General features: G+C 38.1%; 1 protein-coding gene across 2 annotated transcripts in view; it reads left to right on the top strand.

Moving 5' to 3' along the window:
- The window catches only part of FSTL5 (follistatin like 5), a 493,618-nt gene that overhangs the window by 50,949 nt on the left and 416,015 nt on the right, over positions 1 to 26,654 (top strand). For both annotated transcript variants that reach the window (XM_077814497.1, XM_077814496.1), the window contains exon 2: positions 2,243 to 2,276. In XM_077814497.1, the coding sequence (XP_077670623.1) occupies positions 2,243 to 2,276 (34 nt within the window). The remainder of the gene's footprint in view (positions 1 to 2,242; positions 2,277 to 26,654) is intronic.

The following is a 26,654-nucleotide window of genomic DNA, read 5'->3' as shown; positions in this document are numbered from 1 at the left end:
TTATTCCTTATCAATGATTTATTATTAATACTAGGTACAGAGTTCAAACTATTTAGTAAGTTATTGTTAAATTGCTATCCTATTCCTAATGGGAAAAATAGAGCTTTTAAGATGGAAGCCACCTAACACTGAGTTTCTGTATTAATATGCTACCCTTAACCTTCAAATTCATTTTTTTTCACTCAAGATATTGCTTTATTATATGAGAACATATAACATAAATGGGAAAATACTGCAGATAAAAGCAGAAATCTCTGTTCAAATGAAAAAAAACAAACAAACCATGAATTCACTTCAACTGTTTTCACAGCCTTCTCTGTTCATTCTCCACAAATATTTGTAGGAGAGATTTGTAATTGTTTGCAGGAATGTTTGTGGCAAGTAAATGTCTTGTGGAAGCTCATTTAGATACATGTTTGTGGGAAGGTTGAGACTGGAAGTGCTTATGAAGACATCTTTAAATCTCTTTGATTTCCTTCCTCTTCGTTATAGATGTTTCTCTAATGAAATTGCCAGGCAAAAAAAAAAATTAAAAATTAAAACCTGATTAAAGGAAATAGCTTTTTATGTTATAAAAGAATCAATGATACAACCCACTGCCATACAATAAGTGGATAAGAACTTTTCAGGATTAAAAACAATTAGTAGCTATTTATATGGACAATGGGAGAAGATAGTGTAAATGTTGTCCTGAGCTTCGAAATGGCCATTACTGTCTCCCCAGCAGAAGACTGAGCTGATGCAGTTTTTGGCTGATCAGAGACTGATACTTTGATAGATAGCTGAGTCCCTCCATCTCAGCCAGTAAAATGACTTTGGGTCTGGAATCCATGTCAGGAGACACCTTGGAAGGAAGGAGGATAAAATAGTATGTGTCTGGTGCCCAGGGGAACAGGAAATGCATCTGCAACCCTCTGAATCTTAGGAGAGGAAAGGAGGCTCCAGGGATGCAGCCTGAGGAAAGTGAAGTGTCACTTCTGATGGAGCGCACCATTCCTGGATGAACCTACCATGTGTTAGATGCCCATATTGCTCTGAGAGTTTGCCTCCAGGGTTGTGGTGTGGTTGTCATAGCTACCAATACGAACCAATTATTGTTCACGAGTGTGTGCACAAGCTCAGGCCTGTCTCAGGGATGAGGAGGCAGCAGTTATAACATCTATAAGGGCTATAGATCAACCACTGATTACTTGGAATGAGGAGAAAACATCCCTTGAGGGCAAGTTATTGTGTAATTGCCCATCATGGGTTATTTTGCACCTTTCTAAGGCACATCAGGTATTGGCTGTCAGAGACATTTTACTGGACTAGTCTGATCCCTACATTTCTGTGTCATCCAGTCAGGGAGTAGAAACAATATTATGTGGCTTAGGTGATCAGCTCCTCACCACACAGAATGACTGGTAATATTTGAAGATGTAGTGGAAGTATATTCCTTGAAGGACAATTCATAGGCTAAATATGTATAAAGTGTTAATCGGACAATTGTTAATAATAATAATAATAATTAATAATTAATAATAGTAAGAAGAAGAAGTATTAATAAAATCAGAATATATTCCCCTATGTACAGTTCACCCAGATTTAGTCTTCTGAGTGTAAAAAGAACAGGAGTACTTGTGGTACCTTAGAGACTAACACATTTATTTGAGCATAAGCTTTCGTGGGCTACAGCCCACTTCATCGGATGCATAGAATGGAACATATAGTAAGAAGATATATATATAATACAGAGAACATGAAAAGGTGGAAGTAGCCATACCAACCGTAAGAGGCTAATTAATTAAGATGAGCTATTATCAGCAGGAGAAAAAAAAACTTTTGCAGTGATAATCAAGATGGCCCATTTAGACAGTTGACAAGAAGGTGGGTGTGAGGATACTTAACATGGGGAAATAGACTCAATATGTGTAATGACCCAGCCACTCCCAGTCTCTATTCAAACCCAAGTTAATGGTATCTAGTTTGTATATTAATTCAAGCTCAGCAGCTTCTCATTGGAGTCTGTTTTTGAAGCTTTTCTGTTGCAAAATTCTGTGTGTCTACTTTAACTCACTTTCTCTGCTCATTTTAAAAAAGGGATTCAGATCTCCTTTTCTTTAGCTAATTAAGTTTTACAAACACGCCAACAGACATTATTTATATGGTGCTGTTCTCAGTGGAATAAACCTTTTCCTTGTTACTTTGCTAATACAACTAATACAGTTAATGACACATTTTTCTTTCTATTTTTTAATTCCAGCAAGAAAAGAGTCAAGAAAGTTCAAGAAATAAAGGTAAGTACTAGCTATTTTTAAAATGCAGAACTAATTTTAATGCCATTATCAGGAGCCTAACCTTCATAGGTGTTTAAAATAATCTTCATGTTATTTACTGAGTGTTTTAGTGTGATATAGAACCAAAGCCAAAGAACTTCGGACAAACCTACATAGAAAAAATATATGTAAAAAATCTGGAGTTCACATTTCTACATTTCCAACCCTTGCATAGAGTTTTGATCCCAATTTTATTTACAAATTAATCCGGGCCTCAATAGACCTCCTTAGGAAACAATAATATTTTGTGTTTTAGGCAAGCATGCACTTCTTTATATTTATTTGCCATTGCAGTTTTCCTACATTTCAGTGATTATACACTAGATTAAAATATTATATCAGTGTAAAACAGCATGAGGTATGGAAATTGAAGGGCCTGGACCATACGTGTTGAGTTTTTCTTTTCCCCAAGAATGCTCCACCCCCGGTCCGCACCGAGACCCCACCCCCACTCCACTCCTCCCCTAGGGCCCTGCCTTCACTCTGCCTTCTCCCCCAAGGCCCTGCCCTCGCCCCAGCTCCTCCTGCCCCTGCTCCTTCCCCTCCCCAAGGCCCCTGCCCACTTGCAGCTCTCCGCCCTCCCCCCTTCCTCAGCCACCAATCAGCTGTTTGGCGGCACCTACAATCAGCTAAGCCAGGGTGAAACAGCTGATTGGGGATGCTCCAAACAACTGTGGCTGAGCACCGCTATTTTTTCCCCATGGAGTCAGCACCTATGGCCTGTACCAAAAACTGGTGGGTCTGGCTGAAGGAGGTGCAACAGTTCTGTCTGCATAACATGATTTCCCTTTTCCATCAACTCCATGGGAGCTCCGCTAACAACCAGATCTGTTGTAAAAGGGCAGAGAATTCGTGCTCCACCAGATTCTCCTGCCACTCAAATTCAGGGGACAAACTCAAGAGTTACTTCAGTTAGTGTTTAGCTTCTGCAGTTATTTGCACTGATTACTCTTTTATACTATTCTAAGCAGGCTCGAAGGCAGTGGCAGTCCAGGGAGCCCTTTCTCAGTCTAGTTCTTGCAGGAACTGTGCTGTGCAGATACAGAATTGAGGGAGAGGAATGGAGGGAGGAACAGGTGCCATTACAGAAGCAAGGGCCCTCCATGTGGATTCATTTTGCTTCTTAGAGATCTCAGGAGACCAGTGTACTTTGGGATTTGAACCCTTTGCCATTTCCACATGAGGAAGCAGACCACATTCCTTTGGCACAAAAAGTATAAAGAAATGCTGTGCATGAAAAACTTGTTGAGTTGCCAAACCTAATTTCCAATATAGGTCTAATTTATTTCCACATATTATTTATACTGTGGTAGTACCTACAAGGCCCATCCCTATTGAGCTAGGCACTGAATAAGTATATAACAATCAGAAAGTTCCTGCCCTGAACAGTTTACTGTGCAAATATAAGACAAAAGACAAATGGTGGATACAACACAGATAGGATGGGTGCAAGTAACAGTGAGATCATTCAAATTAGAGTGTTATGCAACAATCACAGCATACCAGCTGCCTAATCATTATCGAGTTTTTTGAAGCCATTATAGCAGAGTTGATTTTTAAGAATATATTTGAAGGAAGACAGATTTTTGCAGGGAACTGTTTCCAGGGAACTGTTTCCACCCAAAGTTGCTTGTTGGAAAGCTTGCCAAATGGTTAATGCAGGCTGGCATCACTGAGAGGTCAGACTATAGGCAGGGATCAATGTCTAGTTAGTACCACAATAGAGGTGAGAGATAGTGCAAGGATAAGCCATGATGGTCTTTAAAAATAAAGACAAGAGTTGGTGTTTGATGCAGTGAAGAAGGGGGAACCAGTTGAAGGATACAAAAAAGAAGGGTGACATAGTTGAAGAGACATACCAGGAAAATGCTCTTTGCAACAGTGCTTTGAGTGAACATAAGTGTGCGAGATAACATCTGTCAAGCCAGAGAAGTGGAGGCTGCAGCAACATGTACAGGAACAGAGAGATCTAGCAATAGAATTTTATTTGATAAGATATTTATTGGCTTTTCTGTATTGTAACCTTTTCCACTATATTTATTATCATAATTATTATCATAATTTTGATGCTTTATCTGTATTGCATTTACTATTACTTTTTTTTTATGCCACGGGAGGAAATGTTGCTGCAACACAAAGCAAAACAAAATTAAACATGAGGCAGTTGAACAGAAGGGGAAAAACACTAAGCAATTAATATAAGTTAAAGTCCAAGAGGCTAGAATCTAATTTATGTATTGTATATGCAGCTTATTATAACCTCAAAAAACACAAAGCACTGTTAGTAGAAACTGCATATGTATATACACACTCACACAGTAGTTCTTGCGTTCATTTGTTCTCCGATGCTTCCTTGGCACAGCAAAGCCTGATTTTGCTTCTGAATAACAGGTAGATAGATATATTACAGTTTGGGTCTTGAATTAGTCTGAAATTGTATTTCTATTTTTTAACTGCACTACTGACACTGGTGCTGCTTACTTGTTCATTAATGTCCTGGTGAAGTGCTTAATTGTACTGTCTGAACTAGGTGTTACAATTTACAGTAAATAAAACAATAATTAGTATATATGTAAATATAAAGCCCGCTTTCAATAGTCACAATTTGGGCCCCACTACACTAGAGCGGTCTAAAGATGTGGGCCAGATCTTTAGCTGGTGTACATTGTTATAGCTCTATTGACCGCAATGGAGATATAACATTTTATACCGGCTAAGTATCTACCTATCCTTAGCCTGAAGAGTTTACAATCTAAGACATTTCACTATTGCCCTCATGCATTTGTGTTTTCTCAGACAGCATAATCCACAGGTGAACCCTTCAGAACTCTCATTGGTATGCCATGATACTTTGCTGAAAACATTCACTTACTTTATTCATCAGAACATTTAGGTGAAAATAAATTATAAATTTGTGGATACAGTACATAAGTACGTGCAGCTTGTATCTACCCATGAGAGAGCTGTCAGGCCACTTATCCAATTCTTACAGCATTAAATTATCTGGAAGGTATGTCATGGGACATGCTGATTGGTTAGTTTTTATTTATTGTTTCTGGGTGTTACCTCCATGCAGTGAGGAATATATTAAGGTAGGGAACCAATTATCTGCCAGTTGGCAGGGCTCACATGTTCAGAGATGCATTGGGCTATGAGTTTAGCAGACTAAATAAGTAAATAATTGTCAGGGGCTTACAAAAACTATGCCAAGCACTAGTTTCAGGGATAAATCCATTACCTCCAAGTAGTCAGTTAAATTGGTGTTCAGCTTCATGGTTATGACTTTGACATTTCGAAAGGAAATTTTTAATCTACTGATATTTCTGCATGCTGTGCGTATCTCTGTTTACGCTGACAATCCAACTTTGAAGATTCCAGTGATTTGAAAGGACACTGAGGCACAAGGCACTCTCTGGAAAATTGATTCCACTTTTCTGCCAAATAGACACACAGATTGGATTTTACAATAATGTTCATATATTCTTTTTTGCTTTTGTTCATATAGTACTTAGTGCTTTTCTCATGCTTTTCATTGTCACATTTTTCATTCTTTTTCTCTGTGCCATTGTGAAGTTTCCGAAAATGATCCTTATTTTACATGTAGAGGAAGATGTGTTACAGTAGCAATGGTTGGATCAACACTAAATAATGTAAGGTTACATTCAAATTTTAGTTTATAGAAACTCCTTTACTGGCAACAGGGAGTCACATTTCTCCTGTCATTCACTTCATAAAACTAATGTACTGTACCTATTCTTATGGTAAACTTAAAGTAGTTTTAAGTTTCCAAGACAGAATTTAATTATGTTTCCTACATCCTATGCACAGGATAACCACTGTGTACACTGTATGTTGTTCTGAGATAATGCTCTTCTAATTGCCTGATTCTAAAAAGAAGTAATAGACTCCATTAATAATAGTCTTTAATTAGGGATACATAAAACTAATAAACATCTGAAGTTCCTGAAATGTTCTGAACCTTTCAGGACTTCTGTCTTGTTTTAATTTGGAGGGTAAGTGAAGATCATGTCCAACAGCTTTCCCAAAATATAAATCAAGGGGTTTTTTTCTTCCAATTTTAATGATTTGCAGTACCTCATAACTCTTGGCTGCCAGTTATACTCCGATACCTTCTCCTTACCCTGGCATTTCTTTGAGTTTTTACCTTATAAGATACCTATCCAGTTAAGGCTTGATTCAGCATCGTTGAAGTCAATAGGACGTCTTCTGTTGATTTGATTTGGAGTAGGATCAAGCCGTTAGTATCTAAGTATGAGTCTACAATTTTCAGTCCTATAATAAATTCATAGTGATTGTGTTGTATCATTTTTGATGCTGGAGTTTATATTTATATTTTGGTGGGGTTTTTTTCCTTTGCTCCTCTGTTCCAGCTGTTACTTCTGCTATCATCCTCCAGTCACTCACATCAAAACTGAAACAAATAAACTAACTGCTTTCTGTCTATAATATTGTCTTCCTTGTTCCATAATATGGATCTCTGAACTTTTACCATGCATAGCTTAAGTCAGAAGATTTGCTTCTGTTTACAAAGTTACATAATTTTAAAATGTTCCAATCACAGCTTTAGAATGTGCTGTCACCCTTCCTTATGTTACTAGAATATTTTTGAGATGATTGTGATTTCGTCAACATCAGAAAGAATATAAATTGTGCTTAAAGTAAGTGAGGGAGTATCCTAACACAAGTCTCTTGTTTAAGTATGTGCAAATTTAAACATAGCATGTGAGTGGTGGTAGAGTAGGGCCTTAAAGTAAAGTAATGCATATAAGCTTGGATAAGGGTCTCCTGTATAATTTTAGATATTTTAACATATATGAAATGTAACATACCATAAACTGTTAGAAACTCAAATTAGAGTACTTATGTAAAATTGGTGTACTTGATCTGTTTTAATAGAATTCATCTAAATAAAAACCATAACTAAATTGAAGCTAGGATTGCTCAAATGCATATGCCAACAACACAATGATAATAAGGCAAGAAATGACCAGCTAGGACCTTGTCCGACCTTTGCAACCAATAACTACAGTTTAGCGTTCTCCAATATTCACCACTTCCAGATAAAATGAGCAGCCTTTTAATTCCAACAGTGTGGGGTGCTGAGAATTAGTTTGTGGTCAGTCAGCTAGAATAGCAGAGTTTGCAATAAATAAATAAAGCACTGAGGTACAGTTTGTGGAGGCACAAATAGTCTAATAAATCACTGTGGTTCATGATCAAAAGTTGAACTCACACCAAAGCTGTTTTGAAATGCTCCCACAGTAGAAGTAGAAAAATAATTATAGCTCTATTTCTATTTCCTTTTTATTGATAATGACCACACCGCACCTTTAAGTAGGGGCAGCGGGCAGCGTGGAATCTGGCTGGCTGGCTGAATGAAAGGAAGAGTGCTTTATGGCTTCAGGGCTGCAGGGGTGGGGGGAGGGGGAGCAAACTGCTGCAAAAGGGGACAGGGCACCCACTGACTCCTCCACTGGGAACGAGATGGGTGGGAGGGTTTAAAAGGGGCTAGCCCTGTGCATGAAGCCCCCTATTATATGGATCAGGCTGAGGCATCATCTACCCTCCCTCCCCTTCAGGTGGTGAAATACCAGGTTTGGTCAAGACTTGCTGTGGTCATTGTGCTAGCCATCCCTTGTTTGGCAGGGCTGGGAAGGAATTTTTCCCTTATCACCAGATTGGCCTAGGTGGAGTTGTTGGTTTTTTTGCCTTCCCCACAGTGGGTTCAGCAGGGGCTCTGTTCATGCATGGTATGAAGGGCAGTAGGTTGTAGGTCGCAACTCATTATTTAAGTGTAGGGTGGATATCCAGTGCAGATGCTCCACAGGGAAGGAATACAGAGACCGGGTAAATGGCTTGGAAAAGGACTTAGAAAGGAGGTGCTTGCTAAAGGAGTGGAATGGGGGGATGTTTGGAGCTCCTGTAACTGGTATCGCAGGCAGCCAATCCCCTTTCTCATAGCTAGGGCCCTACCAAACTCATAATCCATTTTGGTCAATTTCACAGTCGTAGGATTTTAAAAATTGTAAATTTCATGGTTTCAGCTCTTTAGATCTGAAATGTCACGGTGTTGTATTTTAGGGGTCCTGACCAAAAAGAAGTTGTGGAGGGATTGCAAGGTTATTTGGGGGTGGGGGGGTGCAGTACTGCTACCCTTACTTTGGTGCTGCTGCTGCTGGTGGCTCTGCCTTCAGAGCTGGGCAGCTGGAGAGTGGCGGCTGCTGGTTGGGAGCCCAGCTCTGAAGGCGGCAGAGCCACTGTTGCAGCAGAGCAGAAGTAAGGGTGGCAGGGTATGGTATTGGCTCCCTTACTTTTGTGCTGTTGCCTGCAGAGCTGGGCCCTCCGTCAGGAGCCGCTGCTCTCTGGCCGCCCAGCTCTGAAGGTAGCAGCGCAGAAGTAAGGGTGTCATGATCTGGTATTGCTACCCTTACTTCTCTGCTGCTGCTGGTGGGGCGCTGCCTTCAGAGCTGGGCCCCCGGCCAACAGCCACCGCTCTCTGGCCACCCAGCTCTGACGTCAGCACAGAAGTAAGGGTGGTAATACCGCTACCCTCTTAAAATAATCTTGTAACCACCCTGCAACTCCCTTTTGGGTCAGGATCCCCAGTGAGAGAAACACTGGTCTCTCCCATGAAATCTGTATAGTAGAGGGTATACAAAACACCAGATTTCACAGCAGGAGACCAGATTTCATGGTCCGTGATGCATTTTTCATGGCCATGAATTTGGTAGGGCCCTACTTATGGCCCACCTTAACCGTCCTATGAGGGAAGTGGATGGTAAGGTCCCAGCAATGGATTGGCTGGGGGACCTAGATGGAAAAAGAGGGGGAGCTGGCGAAAGACCCTCCATGTAATTATTGAATGACATGGGGTTACCTGCACTGTATCTGCCAAGTAGTCCCAGACATCTAATAATAAAGTTGCGGCCTGATTAAAATCATATCAAATGTCTCCTGTCATTCTTTCAGTATAACAATAGAACAATAGAAACTAATTTACAATCAATGTCCAAGAACCCATTTTACCAAATATCAACAGAACGGAAAAACAAAACAAAATCTAAAGGCTAGACTAGCATCCTGCAGTCACTGACTCATTTGAAATCATACTGGGCAGAGCCCAATGTTAATTTGGGTCTTTCACATAATAACTTGTAAGAGAGAGAATAAAAATATAAAAAGGGGCCAAATGGATACTGGCAAATTTTTCAATTTGTAAGCAATGGCATATGTGCTTGGTTGATTTGAATGGTGTTAAAATTTACAGTATAACTGTTTTTCTTTTATTTAAACTGCATTTTAGAAACTGACTAAAAATTTTCAGGTTTTTGTGAACTGCTACTGATCAGCTGAGCATAGTGTCACCAACACACACAACTAAATGGAAGAATATTGATTGACAGCTCTTTAATTACAGTATTAGTTTCTCAAAATGTTCAATCCTTTTCATTTTACGCTTACCTTAACAATATGAATGCAAAATGACTGTTGACTTAGAGATGAATTTCAAAAATGTAATTCTCTATTATTATGAACATATTGCCAGCCTTTTCTGATTTCATTAACAAACATCTGCCCCTTTTCTAATCTTTAGCTATCAGGAATAAGGAGTATGCCATATGGAAGTCACTTGCATATCTTACTTGTATTTAGCACTTGGAAAAAGATGACACACATACACAATAGCAGTACTCAGGACCAATCCTGTTTGGAATGCCAGACTGATACTGTAGCTAGTTTCATGGTATTGTAAATGCATACACTTTTCTGTGCATAAACAAAAGTAAGAGGAGAAGGAGAAGGGAAGAACAGCTGAACACTGTTCAACATTAAAATATATTTAGGAAGGAGTCTAAAAGCGACCTTTGTTAAATTGATTGCCTCTGCTAGAAAATGGCCAGAAACGTTGTCAGATACTATCAGATGCTAGAGAATGGGAAATACTTGACAGAAAATATTTTAAACATCTTATAGTATGGCAATCTTTGATATGTCTTTTAATACTGAAAAAAGCAAAGTACATTAAAATGTACAATATACTGTATCTGCTCCTGATATTACATCATATGCACACACTTCATTATATCACTGTATAAACATAATCTTTTGTTCCTGTTTGTCATGGGTCATTTGATACATGGCTGCAATTCTGCTCTCTGACACTGTTCTAAATTCCAATAACTCCACTATTTTCAATTAAGTGATGTTGGTGTAAGCGTGATCAGAATCAGGTCCAGAATATCTTGATACATTCTGATATGGACTGAAGTGATTTGTGTTTGAAGTGATTGAAAAAAAAATCAGTTAAGCTCATGACTTTTTAATCCAAAATGTCCTTCATGCTGGAATAGAATCATGAACATATTTAAATGAACAGTTTAACCATGCCCTTGAAAAGAAAGTTAAACATCTATTTTTTGGTTTGGGTGTCCTTTTGTTAGTAATACTCTAACTCACCTCAGCACAAAATGCAGAGACAAAATTTCTCAATACTTTAGATGACCGCTTCTTGGAGCAACTGGTACAGGAACCCACAAGGGGAGAGGCAACTCTCGATCTAGTCTTGAGTGGAGCGCAGGTCCAAGAGGTAACTATAACAGGACCGCTTGGAAATAGTGACCATAATGTAATAACATTTAACATTCCTGTGGTGGGAAGAACACCTCAATAGCCCAACACTGTGGCATTTAATTTCAGAAATGGGAACTATGCAAAAATGAGGAGGTTAGTTAAACAGAAATTAAAAGGTACAGTGACTAGAGTGAAATCCCTGCAAGCTGCATGGACACTTTTCAAAAACACCATAATAGAGGCTCAACCTAAATGTATACCCCAAATTATAAAAACACAGTAAAAGAACTAAAAAAGAGCCACCGTGGCTTAACAACCATATAAAGAAGCAGATAGAGTAAAAAGGCATCTTTTAAAAAGTGGAAGTCAAATCCTAGTGAGGTAAATAGAAAGGAGCATAAACATTGCCAAATTAAATGTAAAAATGTAATAAGAAAAGCCAAAAAGGAGTTTGAAGAACTGCTAGCCAAAAACTCAAAAATTTTAATTAATAACAAAATGTTTAAGTACATGAGAAGCAGGAAGCCTGCTAAACAACCAGCGGGACCCCTGGACGATCGAGATACAAAAGGAGCACTTAAAGACGATAAAGTCATCACAGAGAAACTAAATGAATTCTTTGCTTCAGTCTTCATGGCTGAGGATATTAGGGAGATTCCCAAACCTGAGCCGTCTTTTGTAGGTGACAAATCTGAGGAATTTTCATAGATTGAAGTGTCACTAGAGGAGGTTTTGGAATTAATTGAGAAACTTAACACTAACAAGTCACCGGGACTAGATGGCATTCACCCAAGAGTTCTGAAAGAACTCAAATGTGAAATTGCGGAACTATTAACTATGGTTTGTAACCTGTCCTTTAAATCAGCTACTGTACCCAATGACTGGAAGATAGCTAATATAACACCAATGTTTAAGAAGGGCTCTAGAGGTGATCCTGGCAATTACAGACCAGTAAGTCTAATGTCAGTACCAGGGAAATTAGTTGGAACAATAGTAAAGAATAAAATTGTCAGACACATAGAAGAACATAAATTGTTGCTCAAAAGTCAACATGATTTCTGTAAAGGGAGATCATGTCTTACTAATCTATTAGGGTTCTTTGAGGGGGTCAACAAACATGTGGACAAGGGGGATCCAGTGGACATAGTGTACTTAGATTTCCAGAAAGCCTTTGACAAGGTCTCTCACCAAAGGCTCTTACGTAAATTAAGTTGTCATGGGATAAGAGGGAAGATCCTTTCATTGATTGAGAACTGGTTAAAAGACAGGGAACAAAGGGTAGGAATAAATGGTAAATTTTTAGAATGGAGAGGGGTAACTAGTGGTGTTCCCCAAGGGTCAGTCCTAGGACCAATCCTATTCAACTTATTCATAAATGATCTGGAGAAAGGGGTAAACAGTGAGGTGGCAATGTTTGCAGATGATACTAAACCGCTCAGTATAGTCAAGACCAAAGCAGACTGTGAAGAACTTGAAAAAGATCTCACAAAACTAAGTGATTGGGCAACAAAATGGCAAATGAAATGTAATGTGGATAAATGTAAAGTAATGCACATTGGAAAAAAAACCCCAACTATACATACAATATGATGGGGGCTAATTTAGCTACAACTAATCAGGAGAAAGATCTTGGAGTCATTGTGGATAGTTCTCTGAAGACATCCATGCAGTGTGCAGCGGCAGTCAAAAAAGCAAACGGAATGTTAGTAATCATTAAAAAAGGGGATAGAGAATAAGACAGAGAATATCTTATTGCCGTTATATAAATCCATGGTATGCCCACATATTGAATACTGCGTACAGGTCCCCTCATCTCAAAAAAGATATAGTGGCATTAGAAAAGGTTCAGAAAAGGGCAATTAAAATGATTAGGGGTTTGGAACGGCTCCCATATGAGGAGAGATTAAAGAGGCTAGGACTTTTCAGTTTGGAAAAGAGGAGACTAAGGGGAGGATATGATAGAGGTATATATAATCATGAGTGGTGTGGAGAAAGTGAATAAGGAAAAGTTATTTACTTGTTCCCATAATATAAGAACTAGGGGCCACCAAATGAAATTAATGGGTAGCAGGTTTAAAACAAATAAAAGGAAGTTCTTCTTCACTCAGTGCACAGTCAACCTGTGGAACTCCTTGCCTGAGGAGGTTATGAAGGCTAGGACTATAACAGGGTTTAAAAGAGAACTGGATAAATTCATGGAGGTTAAGTCCATTAATGGCTATTAGCCAGGATGGGCAAGTAATGGTGTCCCTAGCCTCTGTTTGTCACAGAGTGGAGATGGATGGCAGGAAAGAGAGCACTTGATCATTTCCTCTTAGGTTCACTCCGTCTGGGGCACATGGCATTTGCCACTGTCGGTAGACATCATACTGGGCTGGATGGACCTTTGGTCTGACCCAGTATAGTCATTCTTATGTTCTTATGTTAACTTGTCCCAACTTACAGCATCCTAAAGGTTGATCTGCAGATATACAATTCTCATTGTATGAGACACTGCACCACATCCTCTTCAACCCTTGTCAAACCCCTTCAGAGTCCCCTTTATGTCAGCTGAAAATTCTCCAGTGCAAGGGCACCCAATAACCATTTGTCCTTATAGGGCAATTCACCATCCTTTTTACACCATAAAAGCAGTACAAAAGAAACAGAATTGGGTTAAGGATCTGATCCATGAGGTCAATGTAAGAGCAGTTACTGGTCACCTGACTCTCACAATCAGTCCCATTGATGCAGATTTGGATCATCAATAGAACATTTTCATCTTATTGTTTGGAACAGCTTGAATATGTTACATGTTTGTGATTTTCTTTAGTTTATGAACCAGTAGAGAATCAATTGATTATAACATGAAACTCTGAAACAAATTGTGAAGGGTCAATGGTGTTTTTCCCACAAACAGACTCTTCATTTAACAAAATTCCATTTGTGGAGATAACTGACATTTGTTGTGAAACCAGCTTTAGTGGAGAAAATAAAATATGTGGATCTGATTCACCAAGGTGTCATTCCAGTTTTGCACCAGTATAGTTCTTTTGGCTTCATTAAAGCTACATGAGCATAAACTGGCATGAAGTGGTGAATTAACTTGTATCTTAAACTCTGATTCTTTTCTCATCTGACTCAGAGTACATCAGCAGTAACTCCACTGATGTTAATGGAGTTACACAGGTATAAAACCAATGTCAGATAAGAATAAGGCCTATATAGTATAACAGGTGATAATCTTATTTCGATATACTAATTAAAGAGAATCTAGATTCTAGTTAAAAGGAAGTCAGCTCTTTCTTTGGTGTATTTGTGGTCCAGTGACATTGGGCCAAATTTATTATTGGTACAAGCTGAATGAAGACTTTGGAGTTGCACCAAGGATGAATTTGACCCACTGTCTTTTACCTTGCTAGGCTGGTTCTACTGAAATTACAGGTAAATGAAGAAAATCAAAATTATTCAAGTGGTAACAGGTAAATGATGATTCAGATATTGCATGCTTATTGTATCATTGCTGTACTATTTAACATTTCTTAAATGTAGAGGTGATTAATTCTGACCTATTGAAAGTGAGAATATTGGCCAGAGTGTCAGGCTTGAGGTCTGTAAGGATTATGTGTCTTCTCATAGAATTTCATAACATTGGTTTGTGCATAACTTCAATATTGCAACCTATGATTTATTTTTAATTTCCTTTTGATAAGAGAGACTCGACTCTGATGTTTGTATGTTCGAAAACCTTCTGCTTTTTTTTTGTTATATGTATACCTATAGCTGCAACACAATAGCCAGAAAACTTAATATTTTTCTATTTTTGATGTTGATCTTCAAAGCATTGTAACAAATCTCTGACCACCTAGGGACTTCACAGTTGCCATTGTTTCCATACTCAGAATTTTATCATGGCAGGGGGGATAAAGCCTCAATTTGTTTTATCAAAAAGAATGGCCTGGCTCATACTACTTGAGGCAAAATATAAACTGTTAGTTGTTAGCAATGTATGGTCTGTGATTTGCATTTTAGCAGTTCTTATACCATCCAGCAGAGGGTAGTAGTACACATACACAACACTAGCCAGTTTGGGACATACAACTGTACTGGGAAAAAGCTCATCCTTAAACATCTGTGGTCAAAATCTCACTTCTCAAACTGATCTAAGACCTGCTAAGACTTTACAGTTGTCACGGTGCTACATACCTGACTTATTCATAACATATCAATAACAGCAGGAACCTAAGCAGACCTGAGACCCTTTTGATAAAAAAAAAAAAAAAAAAAAAAATGCACTGAGCATTTGAGCTAAGGGATAATTTCCTTTAGCTATTAATAGTATAGAGCTTCTCACAGGGTATGTGGAGCAGTTGAGCGGTTCTAATTGTCTCAAGTAGATAGCAGTGACACATAAATACACTAGCCAGTAGTCCATTATGTTATCAAAGGGTTGTCAAGGTTCCTCCCCCACTCTGAACTCTAGGGTACAGATGTGGGGACCTGCATGAAAAACCTCCTAAGCTTATCTTTACCAGCTTAGGTCAAAACTTCCCCAAGGTACAAAATATTCCACCCGTCGTCCTTGGATTGGCCGCTACCACCACCAAACTAATACTGGTTACTGGGGAAGAGCTGTTTGGACGCGTCTTTCCACCCAAAATACTTCCCAAAACCTTGCACCCCACTTCCTGGACAAGGTTTGGTAAAAAAGCCTCACCAATTTGCCTAGGTGACTACAGACCCAGACCCTTGGATCTTAAGAACAATGAACAATCCTCCCAACACTTGCACCCCCCCTCTCCTGGGAAATGTTGGATAAAAAGCCTCACCAATTTGCATAGGTGACCACAGACCCAAACCCTTGGATCTGAGAACAATGAAAAAGCATTCAGTTTTCTTACAAGAACACTTTTAATAAAAATAGAAGTAAATAGAAAGAAAGAAATCCCCCCTGTAAAATCAGGATGGTAGATATCTTACAGGGTAATTTGATTCAAAAACATAGAGAACCCCTCTAGGCAAAACCTTAAGTTACAAAAAAGATACACAGACAGAAATAGTTATTCTATTCAGCACAATTCTTTTCTCAGCCATTTAAAGAAATCATAATCTAACACATACCTAGCTAGATTACTTACTAAAAGTTCTAAGACTCCATTCCTGGTCTATCCCCGCCAGAAACCAGCATAAGACAGACACACAGACCCTTTGTTTCTCTCCCTCCTCCCAGCTTTTGAAAGTATCTTGTCTCCTCATTGGTCATTTTGGTCAGGTGCCAGCGAGGTTACCTTTAGCTTGTTAACCCTTTACAGGTGAGAGGAGCTTTCCCCTGGCCAGGAGGGATTTCAAAGGGGTTTACCCTTCCCTTTATATTTATGACAAGGGTCTTAGAAAAATGGGAAAAAGCCATTTTGCCATTTTTTTTAATTGAAAAAATTTAGTGCAAATGAAATTAAGAGATCAGTAGCACTTATTTCTAACCTGGGTAAGCATGTAATCTGCAAGCCATTGCAAAAGCCTTCCTGTTATACATATACTGAATAGGAAAGTTGAAAAATTTGAAATGTATTACTAGATAATAGATATGTTTAATTTTCTGAATTGGGCAGCGTGAAGGGTTAACTAGGTCTGTAGATAGGCACTGGTGGTTAAATTGTAGCTTTGTCACAAATCCCATGTATGAAGTCAAAGAGTCAGAATCTACTGAGCAGTTTCTCCCTGCTCAGGGGATGTGGAGCACTGTACCCTGTATCATCTCTATATCTGATGTAGCATATGTCCTTCAGTGTGCTGGACCAGCTATGTTGCCTTGGCTCCTCTCACTCCTCACCTGCAAGCAATCCCTGCCTGCCCACCTGTGCCAAGGCAAAGAGTAGGTTGTTTCCCTGCCAATTCCTTTTGCAGGAGTGTCAAACAGGCCCAGAATGAGTAAATGAGATTATGGAAGTTCAATATCATAGTAAAGTGCAGGATGGAATAAATCAATGCGTGACATGGAAATGTGACTGCCAAAAAGCCCCTGGAAGATGTGTAGTCTCTCTCTCCAGGCCCTTTGAGGGATCTTGGCATCTAGGGGTTGCTAGGCACAAGCAATCCCTACACCTCTCAGGTAGTATGGTTGAACCTGACTGATACACAGGGCAGCAAAGAGGGTGACAATGTTTCTTGTATCATCCCTTCACTTTCCAGGAACAGACATGCATATTCTGTCCTTAAGTTGTTTTGAGGCCTGATTTTCTACACATTGAAGCCAAAAGGAAATATACCAATTGGTTTGATAGGATTAGGATCAGACACTTTGAGTACCTTTGTATCTATAAACCACAGAGGGAATCCTCCCGAAAGATGATTTTGTCTGTGGGTAGTACTGCATGATTAAAAATCCCTATCCACAAATAGTGACTGGTAGGGGATAGTCTAGGCCAAATTGAAATCTCACTTGCAGTGATGTTAATCTGGGATAATTCCATTGATTTCTTTTTATGACTTTACTCTAGATTTACATCCAGGTAACATGTCAGAATCTGCACCTCCCCATCCCTTCTCTAAAATCTAAACATTCTTGTTTCTCTGAGATCAAAGATAATTAAGTAAATTCTGTATCTGTTTGGTTTGCCTAGTTTAACTGATTTGTTATTATGAAATGTAAAACTAAAGATGTACTGGTCATTTATCTTTCTGTATTTTGCTTACATACTTTATTAAAAATATTATTGCTTGTTCTACTTCAAAATGTCTTTGAAGGCAAAAATAACCACTAATAAGAATTTCTGTGTATAATAGTAATCAGTTTCCTCTCCTGGGCAATGTGGCTTTTTATGCTATTTAATTTGTTGATTAGCGCCATTTCAACAATCCTGTCTCATCCTGAGTAACCCAGGTGACTGATGCCACTGATGTAGACATCATGGTGTATTTCCAGAGTTAAGTGCTATTCAGTGTCCGTAAGGATTGCAGAATATGATCCACAGTAAACAGTTTCAAATTTATATATAATCCCTGCAGATTGCACAGAATATAGATCTAAGGTTGAAGACTTGTCACTAGTGGCACTAAAATAATTGGCATATTATTGTATAATGGGGAAAATATATGTAGCTAAATTGTATTTCACACTGCAGTTTTATTGTACTGCATTGTAAATGGAACAGAGTTCCCCTGGAATTTATGTAGGATACTTATCCTGTGTTTCAGTTGCATAAGCACCTTTAGAATGACACAAAAATGGCAATCCATTATTATTTATTTTACTGCTCATAGTTTTTGCAAGGTAGAAAGATTGTCATTTAGACTGCTCTTTGTTGCAGTGTGACCTCTCTGTCATTCAGCAAGCTCCAGAGAAAATGACCTGAAGAACTCCCATATTGCAAAATTATCTACCTGCATTAGGATGATGTGTAACAGTCGCTACTGTATGTGGTAACATGGTAGAAAGCCTGTCAAGCTAACGCTATAGATTAGTATTACCAGCTTCTTTTCCTGTTAATGTCTTTTTAAAATTTTGGCTACATGCTGTTAAATTGTTAAAACTTTGAAACAAACATTATGAAATATTTTGGAGAGAGCATATTTCTATACAATATATTATTCATAAACTTCCTATCTCTGTAGTGAACATAACATTTCAGGTTGCACAGATACAAAGAATAAGAAGTTCAATGCCGTGAAGGAGAAGAAGGGCTTACTGGGCTAAATTCATCCCTGGTGTGACTCCGCTGACTTCAGTGAATTCACCCTAGGGATGAATTTCGCTATTTTTGCTTAATTGTTTGAAAATGTTTTAATAGAGTGAATGTTAGTGATGTGTGAACCTCCAGTGGTTCAGGATTCAGGTGAAATTTGAATAATAATCCTAATGCAATACCTGCAACCTCAAAGGTGTGTGTGTGTGTGGGAGGGGGGCGGATTTGTCTAGTCAGGCAGGAAGAAAGGAGTTGTGGCTCCTGTAAGGGTTCCTTCTCTCCTGCAAGTTGAATGAGGATTAGGGGGCATCATCTGAGCTGCAGATTGTCCAGAGGGGCTCAGATATGCCATTGACTCCAGGACACCAGGGGAAAGGTATATATTGAAACTTGGTCCTGACAGAGTCCCTCTCATTCCCAGGTCAGCAGTCCTCACCCTCCTACCTATGGGATCAGAGTAGAACTGGGTGTTGTGGTCTGCTCTGGGCAATGCATCGTCACCTCCTTCAGGAATGGTCAGGAATTTTTCCCCTCATTGCTAGATTGGCCAAGGTGGAGTGTGGTGTGTGTATGTGTGTGTGTTTGCTTTCCCCACAGCAGATCAGGGACCCAGTGGAGTAGGTCAGGAGACATGGCTCAAGTTGTCACAATCTAGCAGGTGTCAGATGTTAGGTGAATGCAGGTACTCGTTCTATAGGGAGTCCAGTTTTCTGGTAAACTGGAATTGAAAGTGGATTTAGGGGGAGCCATCCAATAAAGAAGCAGGGGAATGGGGTTATGTTTCTAATGTCTGGTACAGCAAGGAGACAAGCCCCATTCTTCAGCCCCTTAATCCTCAGATGAGGGGAAGGCATGAAGCTGTTGCCTAATCAAACCAAATCCCTTTCATTTAGTCATTCTTCCTGCAAGTCCAGGATAAAGCTTGGGTGCTTTTCCAAAGCTTACATGAATTTATCTAACCCTCTTTGGACTGGACATGAGGCTGGAAATACTTAAAAAGCAGTATTAATAGTATCTTATTGTATTTTGGTACTTGTATTCTGGTCCAGGCTGTAAAGAGGAAATGAAGAATCACGTAGGAGTATAGTTGTTTGTTTGGTGCTGCTCCTCTCCTCCCCTCTATTTTTTAAACGGGTTATTTTAGCTGATATTTTAGCTTCATGTTTGGGTCATTTCATACTTTAAGGAACTTTAATGGGCTTTGGCTCAGGCTGTATTTCACATGACAGAAGAAACAGACTAAAGAATGCATATTGTTAATACAATTAGACTTCTTTTACATTTTATTTTCCTAAAGTAAGACATTTCTGTATATAAGAAATATATTTCCATTGTACTCTACCATTCAACTTAGCTCAAACACAAGGATCTGTACAGTTACATGAAAAGGTGAGTAAAGTATACAGAGGAAAGAATGTGTTTACTGAGTTGAGCCTTTTTTCAGTTTTTGAGTTATCCATTTTGATTTTGACTAACTTGTTTGTTAAGTGAACTTGTTTGAAAATATTTTGCAAAGATACTTCAGCATATGCATTGTCCACAAACATTCAACATTTTTGACTATTCAGTATTTGTGCTGCGTTATTGTTCACTTGCTATTGCTTTTGTTCCCTCTCTGGTTGACCTCAATATTTATAAACAGCAGAAAAATCAAATTTATGCATGGACTCCATGGCTTTATTTGTATTTAATGTGTAATTGGAGAACAAATATGGCCTTGTGGTTACCGTCTGGATTGGAATATGAGAGATCTGGGTTTGATTATTCTCTGTCACTTCCTATGTGACTTTTGGGCAAGTCACTTTAAGTCTTTGTGCTTCCGTCCCAACCTTAAAAATAGGGAAACTGTTTCCTTTCTTCAAGGCTTCTGTCCTGTCTATGTGACCTTGGAGCAATAACTTTTTCTTATTATGTAAATAACTTTTCTCTTACTATGTAAACATATGCATACAATGTATGTATACTAACTTAAAGTGTATGTAAACTAACTCAATTAAATTGGTTAGTCTCTAAGGTGCCACTAGTACTCCTTTTCTTTTTACTCTGAAACTTTCTTTAAGTTTCTCTTACTTTCTCTTACTATGTAAACATATGCATACAACACCTAGCACAATGGGACCACAAATTCACTCTCTGGGCACTATTGTAATATACGTAATCATAAACCTGGCTACGTAAACACTTACAGCACAACTACATATTTGCCTTACAGCTTTTTCACTTTCTGCAAATAAACAAAAATATCACTGGCACTAACATTAGAGATGATTTAAACAATGAAGCTCTTGGTTTTCGACAGTTTGGTTCCTTCAAGCAGCCAAGACATGCTGTTTTGGTCTGTTAGTACTATACAAATAATTCACAAAGAACATGAGTCCTTACTAGGAAGAAAGGAAACTGTTATAATTAAAGTCATTTTCATGTAAACTCTTTCAATGACAACAGAAAATTGATAGTTTCTTTAAGGTTATTATATACGTTCAAAATAGAAGTAAAAACAATTTGAGCACACGGCCGTGGTTCTCTTTTCTTTGAAGAGTATGCCAGAGTAATTATTACATCTCAAAATAACATGTTTATTAAGTCCTTTGTATTTATATGGTGACTTTGTATATTTTACTTACTAAATATCATGGAATTGTTATTATTATGTATGTTAACTACATCAGTGTTTAGAGACCCCCATCCAATATCAAAACCCTGTTGTTCTAAGTACTGTCCAATAGTAAGAGGCAATTATTGCCCAGAAGAGCTAACAATCATATGCCCTGTTTGACTTCAATGGGATATCTTATAGTGGGTAAAATTAGGCATATGCATAAAGTCTTTGTAGGATTAGGGGCTAATTAATTTCAATTTTCTGTAGATTATTATTATTTAATAATTTAAATAATGTAGAAATAATTTAAATAATGTAGAAAGCATGTAGAAATTATGTGTGTGGGGGGGAATTCCCTTTCAAAATCATCACTGAAGTAAGGTTATGGTTGTTCAAATGTATTTTCTTGCCACAGAAACACTAAACACATAAACCAATATGTATGTATTAGCCACTAAAGTCATTGTAGTTAGATACCCATATGATAGAACCCGGTCTAACATACTCATTGTCAATTTAACATTATCACCCTCAATACACACATCAGGAATTGAAAATCCGACAGAATGCACAAATTTAGCTCCATATTTAGAGTGCTACATTCTGTAATATTGTAATGACAATTTAAATCTTAAAATTACAATATTGGGTTACAGTTGTGGGAGATGCACCATTGTTTGGTACCATACCACATATGCATGGTGGCCCTAAACCTGATGAATCAGGACTTAGGTGTAGACCTGATTGGAATATGACAATTCCATTTTGAGACAACTTTTGAGGTTTTAACATTTGTTTTTATTCCAAAATTGGAATAAAAACACAACCTTTTGAATATTTTCACAAAAACAGAATTGGACTGAAATGTTTGTTATTAGATCAAAATGTGAGTTTTCTTTGTGTGTGTGTCTACATACTTGTGGTTAGGGCATTGACCTTTGATGTAGGAAACTCTGGATCAAGTATCTACTATGCCTGGCTCAGAGAAGAGTTTGTCATTCTGAATCAGGCAGAGCAGAGACTTATGTTGGCCACATCTCAGGCCAGTGCCCTAGCCATCAAGCAAAAGAGTGTGAGAGCTCTGTCATTCTACCAATTCTCCCCACCCCACAACCATTCTTGATGAGAACTCGATCGAAACCAACACGTCTCCAAAAACATTTTGGCTTCGACAAAATTTCATTTAGTCAAAAGTGTTCTGAGCATCTCTAGTTGGGAGTACCTCCATTGTATAAAGGTATGTTCAGGCTGCACAGGGGGTATAGCTGGGGCTCCCTTATGTCCTAGCAAACCACAGCTGCAGTAATGGCAGGTTGAGGTATTGGCAGCTAGAGCAAGTTAGAGCAGTCTATGTGTGATAGCAGATTGAATTTACACAAAGTGGTCCTAGGATCAGGGACATGCAAAGGACATCTTTGCACCCTCCTCGGCTCTGCTGAGTGTTCCTCAGATCCTGCCATCAGCATCTTCATATGCCTTACACCAGACAGATAAAGAATGCAACTTTGATTACATATTCAAAATTGTTTACCCTGTCAAAAAAAGAAACTACTTCTGTGTAATTTACAATGAAATTGAAAAATACATCCGCTATAAAACACACCAGGTCAAACTGTGTATACATAAATAATATTTAAATTTAGACATATACACTGTGCCATATGCATATTAATAAGTATGTGTATATTTACAAGATATCATTTAATAACTGTATAGATCAGAATTGTTTGCTTGTTGCAGTGTGGTTTCCTTTTATATGAATGAGGCCATGTGGATCTATTAGAGCGAGTGTTTTAGTTTGTCAGCAGATTCTGGAACATCTATTTGACAACAAATATTAAAGAAAAATAATATTAGTTAATATTTCCATTGATATACATTGTGATACACATATAAATGGTTATGATGCATAGTATTAATAATAAAACTTGGTGAAATTGTTTGGCCAAAATATTTTCACCAAAAAATGTAGTTTTTGGGTCAAATGAAGCACTTCATGACTTCAGGTCAATTTGCTTTTCAGTTCAAAATTTTGCTTCAGTGTGTTTTAAAAAAATAATTTAGCTTGAAAACAAAATGAAACATTCCATTTCAGCTCAAATAAAATGTTTCATTCGACCCAAAACAATAATTTTTCTTACTTTTCTGTTTGCCATTTTTTTTTTTTTTGGAACAGCTAGCAAACCAAAAAATCAGTTATTTTCACAGCTCTAGTTAATAAATTAAAAATCCACACCAATAAATTTTAAAAGTAGTCTCATATTTTGTTATACTCTAGATGTTAAACAATTTTCAAATCACAGAAAATTCACACTGTAATCTAATAGTAAATACTCTAAATTTGGGAAGGACCCTTGACATTATTCATGCATAACAAATAAGTGTAATTCCTGCTTTAAGTGCCAGTCTCAGGCAACCTGAATTGAAAGAAGCTGCTATGATGTCTTCTTACTGAATTGAGAGGAAGTTGTGATCTCTGTGTCAAGGAGTTTATGATCTGAACATGACACATATGAAGGACTCTTTTAAAAATGGTACAAATATCTTTAGGGAATTCATCATTCAAGTGCGATATAGAAGTGCTTTTTAAGAGAAGACTTAAATAATAAATATAAATATGTAGCCCTTTTCATCCACAGATCTTTAAGGAGAAGTGTAGTTTGGTGTTTGAGGAAGGGAAAGTGTTTTACATGTAAAAGGGTGGCATGAAAGATGAATAAAAGAAAGGGGGAGTATGTAAGAGCAAAAGTTAATGAATCACATATCCTGGCTTTACAGAACTAAATTGCTGTACAGTAAGTACCTGCAACTACAGAATATGTTCGTTTAAATAGCATGCCACAACATGTTTTCAATAAAGTTAAATAGCTATCCGTTATCCTATAACTAGCAAAGAACATTTGGGCAATATGCATGACCTGTTAAGAACACTTTTGTGCAGAAAATCCAGATTTAATTGTGTTGAATAGGGTTTACAGAAGCAGTTTTCTTACTCATGCCATCTAAGACACAGTATTAGCTTTCTGTGCTCACTCTGAATTCTTTGGAGTGCTATTAATTATATATTGGGAACATATTATTTTCTCATATCTCTTACAAGCGATTTAAAGGACAATCAGAACTTACGTAACCTTGAAATATGAGTCCAATGAGTATGCTTTTTTCTTCATGCATACTCTATAATTGCAGCACTGTACATTATGCAGGTGCCTGTTGAAACAATTACAGTATTCATTTTGTGCTCTAGTCTTTGCATACAAGGGTTGACACATTTCATTATCTATTAAGGTCATGTTCTAGTTTACTCCAAGAACACTCTTTTGCCACTGTTCCAGACATTAGAATACTATTAATAGTGTCAGATCCTGTTAACATTTACATCATAACTGGGAGCTGATATTAAAGTGAAGTTCACATTAAAGACTGCTAAAATGCCTGCCACTGACAATTATGGTGGGGCCGTATTAAATTTCTCATTTATTTCCAAAGGTCAGATTAATAAAGCTGCATGGCACATTATCATAAAGGGTGGACCTAGCTGTCTGTTTTGATTATGCTTAAAATCTAGTGTTTCTAGGGAGACTTTGCAAGGAATGAATTCATCCATTCTTAACTAGCAGTTTAAATGTGGGTAATTATTAGACCCATTTATAGAAAGAGGCTGCTGTCAATCAAATGTCTTTCTACTTTTCAGTTTACAAGTACAAAAAACTCAGTTTCTTTTCTAAAAGAAAAGAAAATTTGTAATCCTTCTATTTAAATAGCTCCTTGAGTAGCTGAGGCTATCCAGTTGGAAGCACCAGCTGCAAACTAGTATTACTTTAGATATTACAAATAGGACAGTCTAAATCCATTCAGGCAAAATTATGAGAAATTTATTGGAATTTTATTTCTTCCCCTTTCCTTTTGCTGAGGATGTCTGTCAGGAACCCAATTAAGACAATAAGGGCTTCTTTCCCAAAGCAGGAACACACCAGCTCTGGCAGTAGTTTTCTACCACTGTTTCTACTTAACAGAAATATGAAATGCTGTTCTCTGCCATCTGTCTCCTACTCTGAGTAACTTAAGGGCCTTCAGAAATAACGCTAACTCTGTAGGCATCTCAAGTAAATGAACCTGAGTGTGATACCACAGCATGTTCCATATGCAACAATTAAACCAACTCCAACGTTTAGAAATGTTAGAAAGTGAAATCCTGTGACTGGAGAGAGAGCAATGGACCTATTCTGTGTGTCAAGATATACACATTAGGCCTGATTCTCATTTACAATAAGGTGCCTTCATATTACTCTGGCAGGGTAAAATGGCCTTAAAATGCGTGTAAATGAGAATCAAGTTTATGAAGTATAATCCTCAAGTATAATTCCAAATGGATGCTAAAACCAATTACTGTCAATGGGCCTGAAGTCTTAGGCTTCCCATGGCAAGATGGCTCCCACCTCCCATCGTTTCCAACGTGGCTAAAGCCAGACTGTCCTAAGAGAAGATGGTGTCTTCTTAGTCACCATATGAGGGCTAGACAGACGACAGGAGAATGTGGAGGTGCCTACAATGCAATTGCATGGGTAGGAGGAAGGGGAAATCTGGGCATCTAGTGGGAAACAGGACAGGACACTGTAAGGAGTCAGAATAATGGGAGAAGTAAGAGAAGACAGAGGGCTATGTAGGGAGCAAGGGACAGACTCAGGCAGGTAGAAGAGTATGGAGGTCAGAAAGCAGACTGAGGGGGATTCAGGGAAATGTGGGGAGCTGGATGCAGAATTAATAGGGTGCAGGAGGATGCGGTGTGTCAGAGTAGGAGACAAGGGAAAAGGGAGAGAAATATGAGTGCAAATGAATGTAGAGGAGAAGTTAAGGACAGGAGACTGTGCAGGAGTATGGTGAGAGAAAGTGAGCAGGACAGTCTTCCCTGTCTAGTTAAAGATGGAAAGATTGTCAGCTCCCCACAACCCAGGGACTAGGAGAAGGTAAATGGAGATCCATCCAAGTAGTGAATAGGGAAGCCTGCATATTGTATTTATGGTTGAATTCTGAACCTGAGCTGAACCACCAAAATTGAGAGTAGGTAACTTCCCCCTAAAGATGAAAACAAATAATAAGATAGGCAAAATAATGCGATTTTTTTAAATTTTCTAAAATCTCATTATTTTTAAGTCAATCTCTGAATAAAAATATTCAAAAATGAATGTGACTCAGGATTTCAGAATGCTTGGACAATACTGCTGCATCCCCAGGCCAACAACATTTTTGTTTAAAAACAAATAAATAAGGTTGAAAATGTTTGACGAAGGCATCCGTACTCTGTTACCTCACCAGGTGTTGAGGATTAATTAGTGTTTGCAAAGTGCATTGAGATCTTCAGATGAAAGGCACTGTATAAGTACAAATTATCACTAAAAAGTGTCCTACTTCTTATGCATGCAGTATTTGTTGCACTCTACCAGATTTTTCTATATGTGAAGGCTTCTGTGTGGCTATTTGTTCCTT

This window comes from Eretmochelys imbricata, chromosome 4 (genome assembly GCF_965152235.1).
Source record: "Eretmochelys imbricata isolate rEreImb1 chromosome 4, rEreImb1.hap1, whole genome shotgun sequence".
In the NCBI taxonomy this organism is placed as follows: domain Eukaryota; kingdom Metazoa; phylum Chordata; order Testudines; family Cheloniidae; genus Eretmochelys; species Eretmochelys imbricata.
This window is presented reverse-complemented; position numbering and strand designations above follow the sequence as displayed.